Source organism: Nerophis ophidion, linkage group LG03 (assembly GCF_033978795.1).
Source record: "Nerophis ophidion isolate RoL-2023_Sa linkage group LG03, RoL_Noph_v1.0, whole genome shotgun sequence".
Taxonomy (NCBI): domain Eukaryota; kingdom Metazoa; phylum Chordata; class Actinopteri; order Syngnathiformes; family Syngnathidae; genus Nerophis; species Nerophis ophidion.
Genome location: NC_084613.1, coordinates 5,182,630 through 5,198,894, shown reverse-complemented (window position 1 = coordinate 5,198,894; position 16,265 = coordinate 5,182,630). Strand labels below are relative to the sequence as shown.

The following is a 16,265-nucleotide window of genomic DNA, read 5'->3' as shown; positions in this document are numbered from 1 at the left end:
TGGAAGGTTTTGAAGTAGTTTTAGAGACTTTAGACATTAGTTGCATCTTTAAAACAAACCCCACAAAAAAGACAAAAGTGTTGTTGTCCCTCATAATGATTGCACAATTCCAACAAAAGTCTTCCAACACTGACTGGGGACTCGGAGCATAATTAAAGCTACCAGCATTTCGTCATTAAGGGGGTTTCATTCTCTAAATTGAGATGGGAATGTTTTGAAATGAGGTTTAAAAAAGGATGTGTGTGGCATGATGGAAGTTGCAGAAGTACCTGATATGCCAAAGTCGAAGAGAGCCAGGTTGACAGTCATGAGCTCCGGAGGCTTCAGTTTGCTTTTGCGCTTGAAGGTCATATATAAAACATAACCGTTCCCCGTGGCAGACATGATACCTGCAAGAGAGAGAGAGCACTTACAGCACACGTTTACAAGTCAATGCATTATTTCATTTTACATCTCATTGTCTTATTATGTATGAGCGCCATGTTATACATAAATACATCCCAACATACTACATGGTGTCTCTCTTTAGTGGCCCGCACCTATTACTCCTGAACATCAGCAAACTGTCATTGCCCAAAGTACAAACCCCGTTTCCATGAGTTGGGAAATTGTGTTCGATGTAAATATAAACAGAATACAATGATTTGCAAATCCTTTTCAACCCATATTCAGTTGAATATGCTACAAAGACAACATATTTGATGTTCAAACTCATAAAAAATGTTTTTGGTGTGCAATTAATCATTAACTTTAGAATTTGATGCCAGCAAAATGTGACAAAGAAGTTGGGAAAGGTGGAAATAAATACTGATAAAGTTGAGGAATGCTCATCAAACACTTATATGGAACATCCCACAGGTGTGCAGGCTAATTGGGAACAGGTGGGTGCCATGATTGGGTATAAAAGCAGCTAAGTAGTTCACAAACATGGATTAGGCAAGGGTCAACAATTTGTAAACAAATTGTCGAACAGTTTTAGAACAACATTTCTCAACGAGCTATTGCAAGGAATTAATGGATTTTACCATCTACGGTCCGTAAAATCATCAAAAGGTTCAGAGAATCTGGAAAAATCACTTCACCTAAGCGATGATATTACGGACCTTTGATCCTTCAGGCGGTACTGCATCAAAAACCCACATCAGTGTGTAAAGGATATCACCCCATGGGCTCAGGAACACTTCATAAAACCACTGTCAGTAACTACAGTTGGTCGCTACATCTGTAAGTGCAAGTTAAAACTCTACTATGCAAAGCCAAAGCCATTTATCAACAACACCCAGGAACCCCGCCGGCTACGCTGGACCCGAGCTCATCTAAGATGGACTGATGCAAAGTGGAAAAGTGTTCTGTGGTCTGACGAGTCCACATTTTAAATTGTTTTTGGAAACTGTGGACGTGGTGTCCTCCAGAACAAAGAAGAAAATAACAATTCGGATTGTTATAGGCGCAAAGTTGAAAAGCCAGCATGTGTGATGGTATGGGGGTGTATTAGTGCCCAAGGCATGGGTAACTTACACATCTGTGAAGGCACCATTAATGCTGAAAGGTCCATACAGGTTTTGGAGCAACATATGTTGTCATCCAAGCAACGTTATCATGGACGCCCCTGCTTATTTCAGCAAGACCAGTGTTACGAAAGCGTGACTTCGTAAAAAAAGAGTGCGGGTACTTTCCTGGCCCGCCTGCAGTCCAGACCTGTCTCCCTTCGAAAATGTGTGGCGCATTATGAAGCGTAAAATACGACCCCGGACTGTTGAAGGACTGAAGCTCTACATAAAACAAGAATGTTAAAGAATTCCACTTTCAAAGCTTCAACAATTAGTTTCCTCAGTTCCCAAACATTTATTGAGTGTTGTTAAAAGAAAAGGTGATGTAACACAGTGGTGAACATGCCCTTTCCCAACTACTTTGGCACGTGTTGCAGCCATGAAATTCTAAGTTCATTATTATTTGCAAAAAAAAAATACAGTTTATGAGTTTGAACATCAAATATGTTGTCTTTTTAGTGCATTTAAGTGAATATGGGTTGAAAATTATTTGTATTCCGTTTATATTTACATCCAACACATTCTGTCTCTCACAGTTGAAGTGTACCTATGATGAAAATGACAGACCTCTTTCATCCTTTGAAGTGGGAGAACTTGCACAATCGCTGGCTGATTAAATACTTTTTCGCCCCACTGTATTCTCTGGGCCGATGTTTTCTTTTAGTGATGAAGATGACGTGGAGTAAACCCACAATAACGCGTGTCCTCGGCCAGATTTACACACATTCATGCGTTTAGAGAAAACAACGCCCAAAGCCTTAGTTTGTATTTGTTTACTGAATAAAATTCCACTGATAACTGCTCTCTTCATCTGAGGCACAAATCTAGGAACCCACATTTCGTGAAAAGTTTTACTGCACATGACAACTGTTCCCAAACTACACACAAGTCTTTGTACTTTTAGGTCATGCTCAAGAAAGCTGCTGTTATTATTTCAAGTAGGTAGAGAAAACGAATAACATTATACTGTGGGGAGTGAGCCAAAGAAAAGGCAAAGTAAATAAAAATACATGTGGTCCATCAAATGTTGTCAAACTTCAAATGGATGATAATAATCACATCAATCTTCTCTTATGGGGGTTATAACACAGTTTGATATCATTGTCATAATAGCAAATCATAGCAGTCCCACATCGCTAGCAAGATAAATCACTGCTTTTGTGACAATTTCAACGTTGACACTGCAAGTAAGTTTCTAGAAGGTTTAGTAAAGGTGTAGAAAACAACAAGCATGACGTGCTTGCTGCTGATTTGTCAAATTCAATCATTTACTGAAAGGGGCGGGTTCAAAAAAATTCAATTTGTGAGGTCATTGATTATGTGAAGAAAAAAGGTGCTAAAGGCCTACTGAAAGCCACTATTAGCGACCACGCAGTCTGATAGTTTATATATCAATTTCTTTGTCATAAAAAAGGGACGTTTTTGTCATGAAAAAGGGAGGTTTTTGTGTAGTTTTTGCACTAATTGTAAGTGTAGATTGTGTTTTTTGTGTTGATTTCATGAAAAAAAAAAAAAAATATATATATATATATATATATATATATATATATATATATATATATATGTTTTTTTTTGTTTTGTTTGTTTTTTTGAATAAAAAAATTATTCTGCGGCCCGGTGGTTGGGGACCACTGACATACATGTTATTCATGAGGGGGGGGGGTGTTTTGAGGGGGGCTGTCCTTTTTTTTTTTTTTTTCTTCTTCTTTGTCATAAAAAAGGCACGTTTTTGTCATGAAAAAGGGAGGTTTTTGTGGTTCTTGCACTAATTGTAAGTGTAGATTGTGATTTTTATGTTGATTTAATAAAAATAAAAAACAAAAAATATATGTGTTTTTCTTTTTCAATAAAAACTTCTTCTGCGGCCCGGTGGTTGGGGACCACTGATATACATAATATTCATGATATACATTATATACGTGACTGTATGTTGGAGGAGGTTGGTCCTGGGAGCAGGAAGTGACAAATAGCCATTGCAGACATTCCTAGTGTCACGATAATGTGTGTAAATTGATTTTAAAAACTGTTTTTAAAAGTAATCTGGCTATTGATCTAAAATGATAGTTCTAAAGAACATAAGGAGACTACACTGCATATTTTGTTCAACACCCAACCAGGACAGGCGTGAATGCATAAATGAAATATTAGTGCGCAAAGAACATTCAACCAGTCTATTATGTTGAGGGTCAATTTGACCCATTTCAGTTTTTGTGTTTATCAAAGTACTAATCCAATCCAATCCACTTTATTTATATAGCACATTTAAACAACAATAACGTTTCCAAAGTGCTGCACAGCCATGTTAAAAACAATATTATGCTACACCAATGACTAAATAAAACAAAAAATGAATAAAAATAAAACCAATATAAAAACAAATATGATTAAAAAATATTTTAAAGGGTAAAATCAATTAAAACAGTAAAATAAAAATAAAAGTGTATAAAAAACACAGAGGACAACAGAGGACAGAGGACCACACAACTCACGTAGTGTTAAAAGCCAAAGAATAAAAGTGGGTCTTAAGACGAGACTTAAAACACTCCACCGTGGAGGCAGTTTGAACTGGTTATCATTTCTTTTTCTTGCTGAAATTTGATGACTTTTCCTCATCTAGGGTCATGAACTGGTGTGTAAAATCTGGACACTTTGTTGATTAATGGAATGTCTTGCAGAGTTTGTATACAAAGATGATGTTGCGGGTCATTTTGACCCATACGCTTTAATGTGGGTAAATAGTCAAAATAAACAAGTCTCTTTGATGTACTTTTTACTTTGATGTACAATTGTTTGTATTTCGATTGCCTCTGAGACCCAGAGACAGGTGTGTGAAGAGAGGGAACTTTCTCAAACGTGTCCTTGTCACTGTTCTCATGTCATCTCTTTGACAAACTCACCAAAAATGAGCTCCAGAAGGATGACATCTGAGGAGACAAGGACAAGTGTGAGAAAGTTCCCTCTCTTCACACACCTGGCTCTGGGTCTCAGAGACAATCAAAATACAAACAATTGTACATCAAAGTAAAAAGTACATCAAGGAGACATGTTTATTTTTGGATCTGAACAGATATTTACCCACATTAAAGCGCCTGGGTCAAAATGACTGGCAACATCATCTTTTTATACAAACTCTGCACAAACATTCCACTACACAACAAAGTGTCCAGATTTTACACACCAGTTCATGACCCTAGATGAGGAAAAGTCACCGGATTTCAGCAAGAAAAAGAAAGGATAACCAGTACTTTGATCAACACAAAAACGGAAATGGGTCAAATTGACCCTTAACATAATACAATTGGAATAAAAATTTGCATTGTATGTCACTTTTCTAAATGTTTATATAACCTAAAATAAAATTGTTATTGGTTTAACCTGTTTTCTTGACTGTTTTGAGTTACACAGTACGGGTCAAAACGACCCGCAACATAATCAATGTCATTTTTTCCAACATAATACAAGGGTTAAGTAAGTACCAGATGAGTCGCCCGCTGGCCTGTTCTAAAAATAGCTCAAATAGCAGCACTTACCAGTGAGCTGCCTCTATGTTTTAAATTGTGTTTATTTACTAGCAAGCTGGTCTCGCTTTGCTCAACATTTTTAATTCTAAGAGAGACAAAACTCAAACAGAATTTGAAAACCCCAAAAAATATTTTAAAGACTTGGTCTTCACTTGTTTGAATAAATAAATGTTTTTTTTTTACTTTGCTTCTTATAACTTTCCGAAAGATAATTTTAGAGAAAAAATACAACCTTAAAAATGATTTTAGGATTTTTAAACACATTTACCTTTTTACCTTTTAAATTCCTTCCTCTTCTTTCCTGACAATTTAGATCAATGGGGCGGCATAGCTCGGTTGGTAGAGCGGACGTGCCAGCAACTTGAGGGTTGCAGGTTCGATTCCCGCTACCGCCATCCTAGTCACTGCCGTTGTGTCCTTGGGCAAGACACTTGACCCACCTGTTCCCGGTGCCACCCACACTGGTTTAAATGTAACTTAGAAATGTAAAGCGCTTTGAGTCACTAGAGAAAAACGCTATATAAATATAATTCACTTCAATGTTCAAGTGTTAGAATAATTATGAATATATTATCATCAGAACTATATGCTTAAGGGCCGTTACTAGAAAGTATTGTCAATTTGTGCGGAAGTGTTTTTTCTGGACCTCCAAGTCCGAGTCCATGGTTCTCGCCCCGGAAAAGGGTGGAGTGCCATCTCCGGGTTGGGGAGGAGACCCTGCCCCAAGTGGAGGAGTTCAAGTACCTAGGAGTCTTGTTCACGAGTGGGGGAAGAGTGGATCGTGAGATCGACAGGCGGATCTGTGCGGCGTCTTCAGTAATGCGGACGTTGTACCGATCCGTTGTGGTGAAGAAGGAGCTGAGCCGGAAGGCAAAGCTCTCAATTTACCGGTCGATCTACGTTCCCATCCTCACCTATGGTCATGAGCTTTGGGTCATGACCGAAAGGATAAGATCACGTAAAGCCGCTGCTCCTTCACATGGAGAGGAGCCAGATGAGGTGGTTCGGGCATCTGGTCAGGATGCCACCCGAACGCCTCCCTAGGGAGGTGTTTAGGGCACGTCCAATCGGTAGGAGACCCAGGACATGTTGAGAAGACTATGTCTCCCGGCTGGCCTGGGAACGCCTCGGGATCCCCCGGGAAGAGCTAGACGAAGTGGCTGGGGAGAGGGAAGTCTGGGCTTCCCTGCTTAGGCTGCTGCCCCCGCGACCCGACCTCGGATAAGCGGAAGATGATGGATGGATGGATGGATGTTTTTTCTGTAGCAATCTGAGGGATTGCTTGCCGTTCTTTCCTATCAGTGTTCTGTCCCGATTCCGCCTGCTGACTGCCAAGTCCAAACATTCTGTTCTGGGACCAAGACCAAGCACAGACTGGGCGATAGCACCAAGTGTCAACATATTTGCATATCTTGTGTGGAGTCCAATCCCCCCCTCCCTTCAGTCCCAATGATGTAATAAGGATGTTCCAAATAAATACAGGAGGCACGCGGTCTGTTCTTGAGAACGTTGTTTGGATCTGTAACTCGAGTACAGTCTCCTCATGAGCTCTATTTAAGTCTGTTACTGCTTGGTTCCTTGCTTCTTGTCTGTTTAATAAATGTCATCAGTGTTTCAACCTGACTTTTTTTTTTGTGTGTAAAGAATAATAAATACATTTTAATTTAATTCTTCATTTTAGCTTCCGTTTTTTCGCCGAAGAATATTTGTGAAATATTTCTTCAAATATTATGATTTAAATTAAAAATAAAATATTGTGGGACATGCACCTGGGGATAGGTTGATTGGCAACACTAAATGGGCCCTAATGTGAGTGTGAATGTTGTCTGTCTATCTGTGTTGGCCCTGCGATGAGGTGGCGACTTGTCCAGGGTGTACCCCGCCTTCCGCCCGATTGTAGCTGAAATAGGCACCAGCGCCTCCCGCCACCCCAAAAGGGGAATAACTGGTAGAAAATGGATGGATGGATTCTGGCAAATCTAGAAAATCTGTAGAATCAAATTTAAATCTTATTTCAAAGTCTTTTGAATTTTTATTTTAAATTTTTTTGTCCTGGAAAATCTAGAAGAAATAATGATTTGTCTTTGTTAGAAATATAGCTTGGTCCAATTTGTTATATATTCTAACAAAACGCAGATTGGATTTTAACCCATTTAAAAAATATGTCATCAAAACTCTAAAATTGGGACGGCGTGGCGTAGTGGGAGAGTGGCCGTGCACAACCCGAGGGTCCCTGGTTCAATCCCCACCTAGTACCAACCTCGTCACGTCCGTTGTGTCCTGAGCAAGACACTTCACCCTTGCTCCTGATGGGTGCTGGTTGGCGCCTTGCATGGCAGCTCCCCCCATCAGTATGTGAATGTGGAAGTAGTGTCAAAGCGCTTTGAGTACCTTGAAGGTAGAAAAGCGCTAGACAAGTACAACCCATTTATTTATTATTATTTATTTATTTATAAAATTAATCTTAATCAGGAAGAATTATTTTTTAAATTTTTTCAAAGAGATTCGAATTAGCTAGTTTTTTTGAATTTTGAATTTTAAAGAGTGGAAATTGAAGATAAACTATGTTTCAAAATAAAAAAAAAGTGTTTTCTTGTTTTAAACCGTTCGATTAAGTGTTTGTTTTTTCATCATTTATCCTCTACAAAAAACCTTCCGCAAAAGGAAAAAAAATGTACGACGGAATGACGGACAGAAATACCCCTTTTTTTTTTTTTAAACATATAGATTTATTCATTAAAGGTAAATTGAGCAAATTGGCTATTTTTCGCAATTTATTAAAGGGGAACATTATCACAATTTCAAAAGGGTTAAAAACAATAAAAATCAGTTCCCAGTGGCTTGTTGTATTTTTTGAATTTTTTTTCAAAATTTTACCGGTCTCGGAATATCCCTAAATAAAGCTTTAAAGTGCCTTATTTTCGCTATTTGCGATGCCACTATCCATTTCCCTGTGACGTCACACAGTGCTGCCAATGTAAACAAACAATGGGAAAACCACAGCAAGATATAGCGACATTAGCTCGGATTCAGACTCGGATTTCAGCGACTTAAGCGATTCAACAGATTACGCATGTATTGAAACAGATGGTTGGAGTATGAAAGTATTTAAGAAGAAACTGAAGCGATTGAGCAAATAGCCATTGACGCTATTCATAGCCATAGCATGGCCGAATAGCTGCGTTAGCATCGCCGGTAAAATGTGCGGACCAAACGATCAGGACTTTCGCATCTTTTGACACTGGAGCAACTTAAATCCGTCGATTGGTAAGTGTTTGTTTCGCATTAAATGTGGGTGGAAGGAAACGTAATATAGTTGCAAATGCATCTGCAGGTTATCCATACATCTCTGTGCCATGTCTGCTTTAGCACCGCCGGTAAAGAGCATGTTAGCATCGATTAGCGTAGCATGTTAGCATCCATTAGCTGGCAGTCAACATCAACAAAACTCACATTTGTGATTTCGTTGACTATCGTTGCAAATGCATCTGCAGGTTATCCATACATCTCTGTGCCATGTCTGTCTTAGCATCGCCGGTAAAATGTGGAGACACTCTGGCACATTCAATGGGGGCAGACACTTTGGCATCTTCGGCCCAGTGGTGCAACTTGAATCCCTCCCTGTTAGTGATGTTACACCCTCCGACAACACACCGTCGAGGCATGATGTCTCCAAGGTTCCCAAAAATAGTCGAAAAAACGGAAAATAGCATCTTCGGGCCAGTGGTGCAACTTGAATCCCTCCCTGTTAGTGTTGTTACAACCTCCGACAACACACCGACGAGGCATGATGTCTCCAAGGTTCCAAAAAATAGTCAAAAAAACGGAAAATAACAGAGCTGAGACCCGGTGTTTGTAATGTGTTGAAAATGAAAATGGCGGGTGTGTTAGCTCGGCGACGTCACATTCTGACGTCATCGCCTCCAGCGCGATGAACAGAAAGGCGTTTAATTCGCCCAAATTCACCCATTTAGAGTTCGGAAATCGGTTAAAAAATACATGGTCTTTTTTCTGCACCATCAAGGTATATATTGACGCTTACATAAGTCTGCTGATAATGTTCCCCTTTAAGTGTGTATCAAACTGGTAGCCCTTTGCATTAATCAGTACCCAAGAAGTAGCTCTTGGGTCATCACTGTCACCGACGTCCCACTGGGTGTGAGTTTTCCTTGCCCTTATGTGGGCCTACCGAGGACGTCGTAGTGGTTTGTGTTGTGGTTTGTGCAGCCCTTTGAGACACTAGTGATTTAGGGCTATATAAGTAAACATTGATTGATTGATTGATTGAAAAAGGTTGATGACCCCTGGTCAGGCCGCTCTGTTCTGAACAAGTTGCAGTTAGTTCAGGTCAGACTTAGTTGTAGCAGATCATATTATAGGACAGTAATGAAGAGGACAGAAAAGCAAGAACTGTATGACTTGACCCATTGTTGAGGAAGACAAGAAGGAGGAGAACTTTCTGACCGTGGCTAAACCTATTCCCGTTTCCATTAAAATACTATCGATATGATCGGACCATGACAGTTGTCTAATAGAACACCAAGCAGTTTTGCTTTTCTGACCTGCACAATCGGTATATCTGACATTGAAATGTGAAGCTGAGGGTCTTCAACAAGCATAGGCCTGGATCCAAAAAGAATTATTTTTGTTTTGTCAATATTCACAACAAGTTGACTATCATTTACCCAGCTTGACACTCTCTCCAGGTCCTGATTGAAGTGATTTTCTAGGTCATTTAAGGTAGAGGCAGTGCTGTTTAGAGTTCAATCAATCAATCAATGTTTATTTATACAGCCCCAAATCACAAATGTCTCAAAGGGCAGCACAAATCATTACGACTACGACATCCTCGGAAGAGCCCACAAAAGGGCAAGGAAAACTCACACCCAGTGGGCAGGGAGAATTCACATCCAGTGGGACGCCAGCGACAATGCTGACTATGAGAAACCTTGGAGAGGACCTCAGATGTGGGCAACCCCCCCCCTCTAGGGGACCGAAAGCAATGGATGTCGAGCGGGTCCAACATGATACTGTGAAAGTTCAATCCATAGTGGCTCCAAGACAGCAGTGAGAGTCCCGTCCACAGGAAACCATCTCAAGCGGATCAGCAGCGTAGAGATGTCCCCAACCGATACAGGCGAGCGGTCCATCCTGGGTCCCGACGAGCGGTCCATCCTGGGTCTCGACTCTGGACAGTCAGTACTTCATCCATGGTCATCGGACCGGACCCCCTCCACAAGGGAGGGGGGGACATAGGAGAAAGAAAAGAAGCGGCAGATCAAGTGGTCTAAAAAGGAGGTCTATTTAAAGGCTAGAGTATACAGATGAGTTTTAAGATGAGACTTAAATGCTTCTACTGAGGTAGCATCTCGAACTGTTACCGGGAGGGCATTCCAGAGTACTGGAGCCCGAACGGAAAACGCTCTATAGCCCGCAGACTTTTTTTGAGCTCTAGGAATCACTAATAAGCCGGAGTCTTTTGAAGGCAGATTTCTTGCCGGGACATACGGTACAATACAATCGGCAAGATAGGCTGGAGCTAGACCGTGTAGTATTTTATACGTAAGTAGTAAAACCTTAAAGTCACATCTTAAGTGCACAGGAAGCCAGTGCAGGTGAGCCAGTATAGGTATATATGTATGTATATATGTATATAAAGGTATATACAGTATAGGTATATATGTATGTATATATGTATATAAAGGTATATACAGTACAGGCGTAATATGATCAAACTTTCTTGTTCTTGTCAAAAGTCTAGCAGCCGCATTTTGTACCAACTGTAATCTTTTAATGCTAGACATGGGGAGACCCGAAAATAATACGTTACAGTAATCGAGACGAGACGTAACAAACGCATGGATAATGATCTCGGCGTCTTTAGTGGACAAAATGGAGCGAATTTTAGCGATATTACGGAGATGAAAGAAGGCCGTTTTAGTAACGCTTTTAATGTGTGACTCAAAGGAGAGAGTTGGGTCGAAGATAATACCCAGATTTTTTACAGAGTCACCTTGTTTTATTATTTGGTTGTCAAATGTTAAAGTTGTATTATTAAATAGAGGTCGGTGTCTAGCTGGACCGATAATCAGCATTTCCGTTTTTTTGGCATTAAGTTGCAAAAAGTTAGCGGACATCCATTGTTTAATTTCATTTCATTAAGACACGCTTAATGTTGTGTCATCTGCATACATAACCATGGTGGTCAGAAGTAAAAATACTAAAAAAGTAAAGGACCTAAGTAGCTTCCCTGAGGCACGCCGCAGTAATTGTACTTGTGTTCAGATAGGCTGCCATTGAAACACACTCTCTGTCATCTTCCTGATAGATAGTTCAACATCCAAGAAAGTGACATACTATTAAAAACATATTTTCTCAGTCTGGAGATCATTATGTTGTGATCTACGACATGGAATGCCGCACTGAAGTCAATCAGGACAGTAGCAACCATCTTCTTGTGACAGCCAGTCATCAGTCAGCTGAGCTAGAGCAGTAGATGTTGAGTGACCTTGACTAGAAGCATGCTGGGAACAAAACATCACTTTGTTGTAGGCAAAGTCATCTTGAATCTGTTTGAAAACAACTTTTTCCATCAATTTACTAAGAACAGGAAGTATGCTGTGAGTACTGTAAAAATCAGACCTGTGAGTACTGTAACACTCACACCTGTGAGTACTGTAACACTCACACCTGTGAGTACTGTAACGCTCAGACTCAATCAATCAATCAATCACTTAACGCTCAGACCTGTGAGTACTGTAACACTCACACCTGTGAGTATTATATGAATCACACATGTGAGTACTGTAACACTCACACCTGTGAGTACTGTAACAATCCGACCTGTGAGTACTGTAACACTCACACCTGTGAGTACTGTAACGCTCAGACTCAATCAATCAATCAATCACTTAACGCTCAGACCTGTGAGTACTGTAACACTCACACCTGTGAGTATTATATGAATCACACATGTGAGTACTGTAACACTCACACCTGTGAGTACTGTAACAATCCGACCTGTGAGTACTGTAACACTCACACCTGTGAGTACTGTAATACTCACACCTGTGAGTACTGTAACACTCACACCTTTGAGTACTGTAACAATCAGACTTGTGAGTGCTGTAACACTCACACCTGTGAGTACTGTAACACTCACACCATTGAGTACTGTAACACTCACACCTGTGAGTACTGTAACAACCAGACCTTGAGTACTGTAACAATCAGACCTGTGATTAGTGTAACACTCACACCTGTGAGTACTGTAACAATCAGACCTGTGTGTACTGTAACGCTCACACCTGTGAGCACTGTAACACTCACACCTGTGAGTACTGTAACACTCACACCTGTGAGTACTGTAACAATCACACCTGTGAGTACTGTAACACTCACACCTGTGAGTACTGTAACACTCACACCTGTGAGTACTGTAACAATCACACCTGTGAGTACGGTAACAATCACACCTGTGAGTACTGTGACACTCACACCTGTGAGTACTGTAACACTCACACCTGTGAGTACTGTAACACTCACACCTGTGAGTACTGTAACACTCACACCTGTGAGTACTGTAACAATCAGACCTGTGAGTACGGTAACAATCACACCTGTGAGTACTGTAACAATCACACCTGTGAGTACTGTAACACTCACACCTGTGAGTACTGTAACACTCACACCTGTGAGTACTGTAACACTCACACCTGTGAGTACTGTAACAATCACACCTGTGAGTACTGTAACACTCACACCTGTGAGTACTGTAACAATCAGACCTGTGAGTAAAGTAACACTTACACTGTGAGTACTGTAACGCTCAGACCTGTGAGTACTGTAACACTCACACCTGTGAGTACTGTAACAATCATACCTGTGAGTACAGTAGCACTCACACCTGTGAGTAATGTAATACTCACATCTGTGAGTACTGTAACGCTCAGACCTGTGAGTACTGTAAGACTCACACTCAATCAATCAATCAATCAATCAATCAATCAATCAATCAATCAATCAATCAATCAATCAATCACCTAACACTCACACCTGTGAGTACTGTAACAATCACATATGTGAGTACTGTAACACTCCCACCTGTGAGTACTGTAACAATCAGACCTTGAGTACGGTAACACTCACACCTGTGAGTACTGTAACAATCAGACCTGTGAGTACTGTAACACTCACACCTGTGAGTACTGTAACAATCAGACCTGTGAGTAGTGTAACACTCCCACCTGTGAGTACTGTAACACTCACTCCTGTGAGTACTGTAACAATCAGACCTGTGGGTACTGTAACAATCAGACCTGTGAGTACTGTAACACACACATGTGAGTACTGTAACGCTCACACTGTGAGTACTGTAACAATCAGACCTGTGAGTACTGCAACACTCACACCTGTGAGTACTGTAACACTCACACCTTTGAGTGCTGTAACACTCACACCTGTGAGTACTGTAACAATCAGACCTTGAGTACTGTAACACTCACACCTGTGAGTACTGTAACAATCAGACCTGTGATTAGTGTAACACTCACATCTGTGAGTACTGTAACAATCAGACCTGTGAGTACTGTAACACTCACACCTGTGGGTACTGTAACAATCAGACCTGTGATTAGTGTAACACTCACACCTGTGAGTACTGTAACAATCAGACCCGTGAGTACTGCAACACTCACACCTGTGAGTACTGTAACAATCCGACCTGTGAGTACTGTAACACTCACACCTGTGAGTACTGTAACACTCACTCCTGTGAGTACTGTAACAATCAGACCCGTGGGTACTGTAACACTCACACCTGTGAGTACTGTAACACTCACACCTGTGAGTACAGTAACAATCAGACCCGTGAGTACTGTAACACACACATGTGAGTACTGTAACGCTCACACTGTGAGTACTGTAACAATCAGACCTGTGAGTACTGCAACACTCACACCTGTGAGTACTGTAACACTCACACCTTTGAGTGCTGTAACACTCACACCTGTGAGTACTGTAACAATCAGACCTTGAGTACTGTAACGCTCACACCTGTGAGTACTGTAACAATCAGACCTGTGATTAGTGTAACACTCACACCTGTGAGTACTGTAACAATCAGACCTGTGAGTACTGTAACACTCACACCTGTGGGTACTGTAACAATCAGACCTGTGATTAGTGTAACACTCACACCTGTGAGTACTGTAACAATCAGACCTGTGAGTACTGCAACACTCACACCTGTGAGTACTGTAACAATCCGACCTGTGAGTACTGTAACACTCACACCTGTGAGTACTGTAACGCCCACACCTGTGAGTGCTGTAACACTCACACCTGTGAGTACTGTAACAGTCACACCTGTGAGTACTGTAACGCTCACACCTGTGAGTGCTGTAACACTCACACCTGTGAGTACTGTAACAGTCACACCTGTGAGTACTGTAACAGTCACACCTGTGAGTACTGTAACAGTCACACCTGTGAGTACTGTAACGCTCAGACCTGTGAGTACTGTAACACTCACACCTGTGAGTACTGTAACGCTCACACCTGTGAGTACTGTAACACTCACACCTGTGAGTACTGTAACGCCCACACCTGTGAGTAGTGTAACAATCAGACCTGTGTATACTGTAACTCTCCCCAAATGAAATAGTTCAAGTACCTCAGAGTCTTGTTCACGAGTGAGGGAAGAGTGGATGGTGAGATCGACAGGCGGATCGGTGTGGCGTCTTCAGTAATGTGGACACTGTATCGATCCGTTGTGGTGAAGAAGGAGCTGAGCCGGAAGGCAAAGCTCTCAATTTACCGGTCGATCTACGTTCCCATCCTCACCTATGGTCATGAGCTTTGGGTCATGACCGAAAGGATAAGATCACGGGTACAAGCGGCCCAAATGAGTTTCCTCCTCCGGGTGGTGGGTCTCTCCCTTAGAGATAGGGTGAGAAGCTCCGAGTAAAGCCGCTGCTCCTCCACATGGAGAAAAGCCAGATGATGTGGTTTGGGCATCTGGTCAGGATGCCACCCAAAAGCCTCTCGAGGAAGGTGATTCGGGCACATCCAACCAGTAGGAGGCCACGGGGAAGACCCTGGACACATTGGGAAGACTGTCTCTCCCGGCTGGCCTGGGAACGCCTCAGGATCCCCCGGGAAGAGCTAGACGAAGTTGCTGGGGAGAGGGAAGTCTGGGCTTCCCTGCTCCGGCAGGGAAATTGGGCTTCATGAATCCCCTTCCTGCTGGAGCAAGTGACTTTTGCCGTGTAGCTTGAAATGTAACTTGCCACAATTCTCTGGGAATCCCTACTCCTGTAGCTCACATTTAATCCAGAGTAACTCGTAGTTTAATTTACTGCATTTTCCCAATAGCTTGCCCATTACTGTATTCATATTATAAACAATAATACAACATTTTAATGATAATCCATCCATCCCCATCCATTTTCTACCGCTTATTTCCTCTGGGGTCGCGGATGTCCATCTCAGCTACAATCAGGCAGAAGGCGAGGTACACCCTGGACAAGTGGTCACCTCATCGCAGGGCCAACACAGATAGACAACATTCACACACTAGGGACCATTTAGTGTTGCCAATCAACCTATCCCCAGGTGCATGTCTTTGGAGGTGGGAGGGGCCTATCCCCAGGTGCATGTCTTTGGAGGTGGGAGGGGCCTATCCCCAAGCGCATGTCTTTGGAGGTGGGAGGGGCCTATCCCCAAGGGCATGTCTTTGGGGGAGGGAGGGGCCTATCCCCAAGGTGCATGTCTTTGGAGGTGGGAGGGGCCTATCCCCAGGTACATGTCTTTGGAGGTGGGAGGGGCCTATCCCCAAGGGCATGTCTTTGGAGGTGGGAGGGGCCTATCCCCAGGTGCATATCATTGGAGGTGGGAGGGGCCCAACCCCAGGTGCATGTCTTTGGAAGTGGGAGGGTACATGTCTTTGGAGGTGGGAGGGGCCTATCCCCAAGGGCATGTCTTTGGAAGTGGGAGGGTACATGTCTTTGGAGGTGGGAGGGGCCTATCCCCAAGGGCATGTCTTTGGAAGTGGGAGGGGCCTATCCCCAGGTGCATGTCTTTGGAGATGAGAGGGGCCTATCCCAGGTGCATGTCTTTGGAGGTGGGAGGGGCCTATCCCAGGTGCATGTCTTTGGAGGTGGGAGGGGCCTATCCCCAGGTGCATGTCTTTGGA

General features: G+C 42.1%; 1 protein-coding gene across 2 annotated transcripts in view; it reads right to left on the bottom strand.

The window, feature by feature from the left end:
* The window catches only part of opn5 (opsin 5), an 83,095-nt gene that overhangs the window by 34,994 nt on the left and 31,836 nt on the right, over positions 1-16,265 (bottom strand). For both annotated transcript variants that reach the window (XM_061894080.1, XM_061894079.1), the window contains exon 3: positions 270-389. In XM_061894080.1, coding sequence (XP_061750064.1) covers positions 270-389 — 120 coding nt within the window. The remainder of the gene's footprint in view (positions 1-269; positions 390-16,265) is intronic.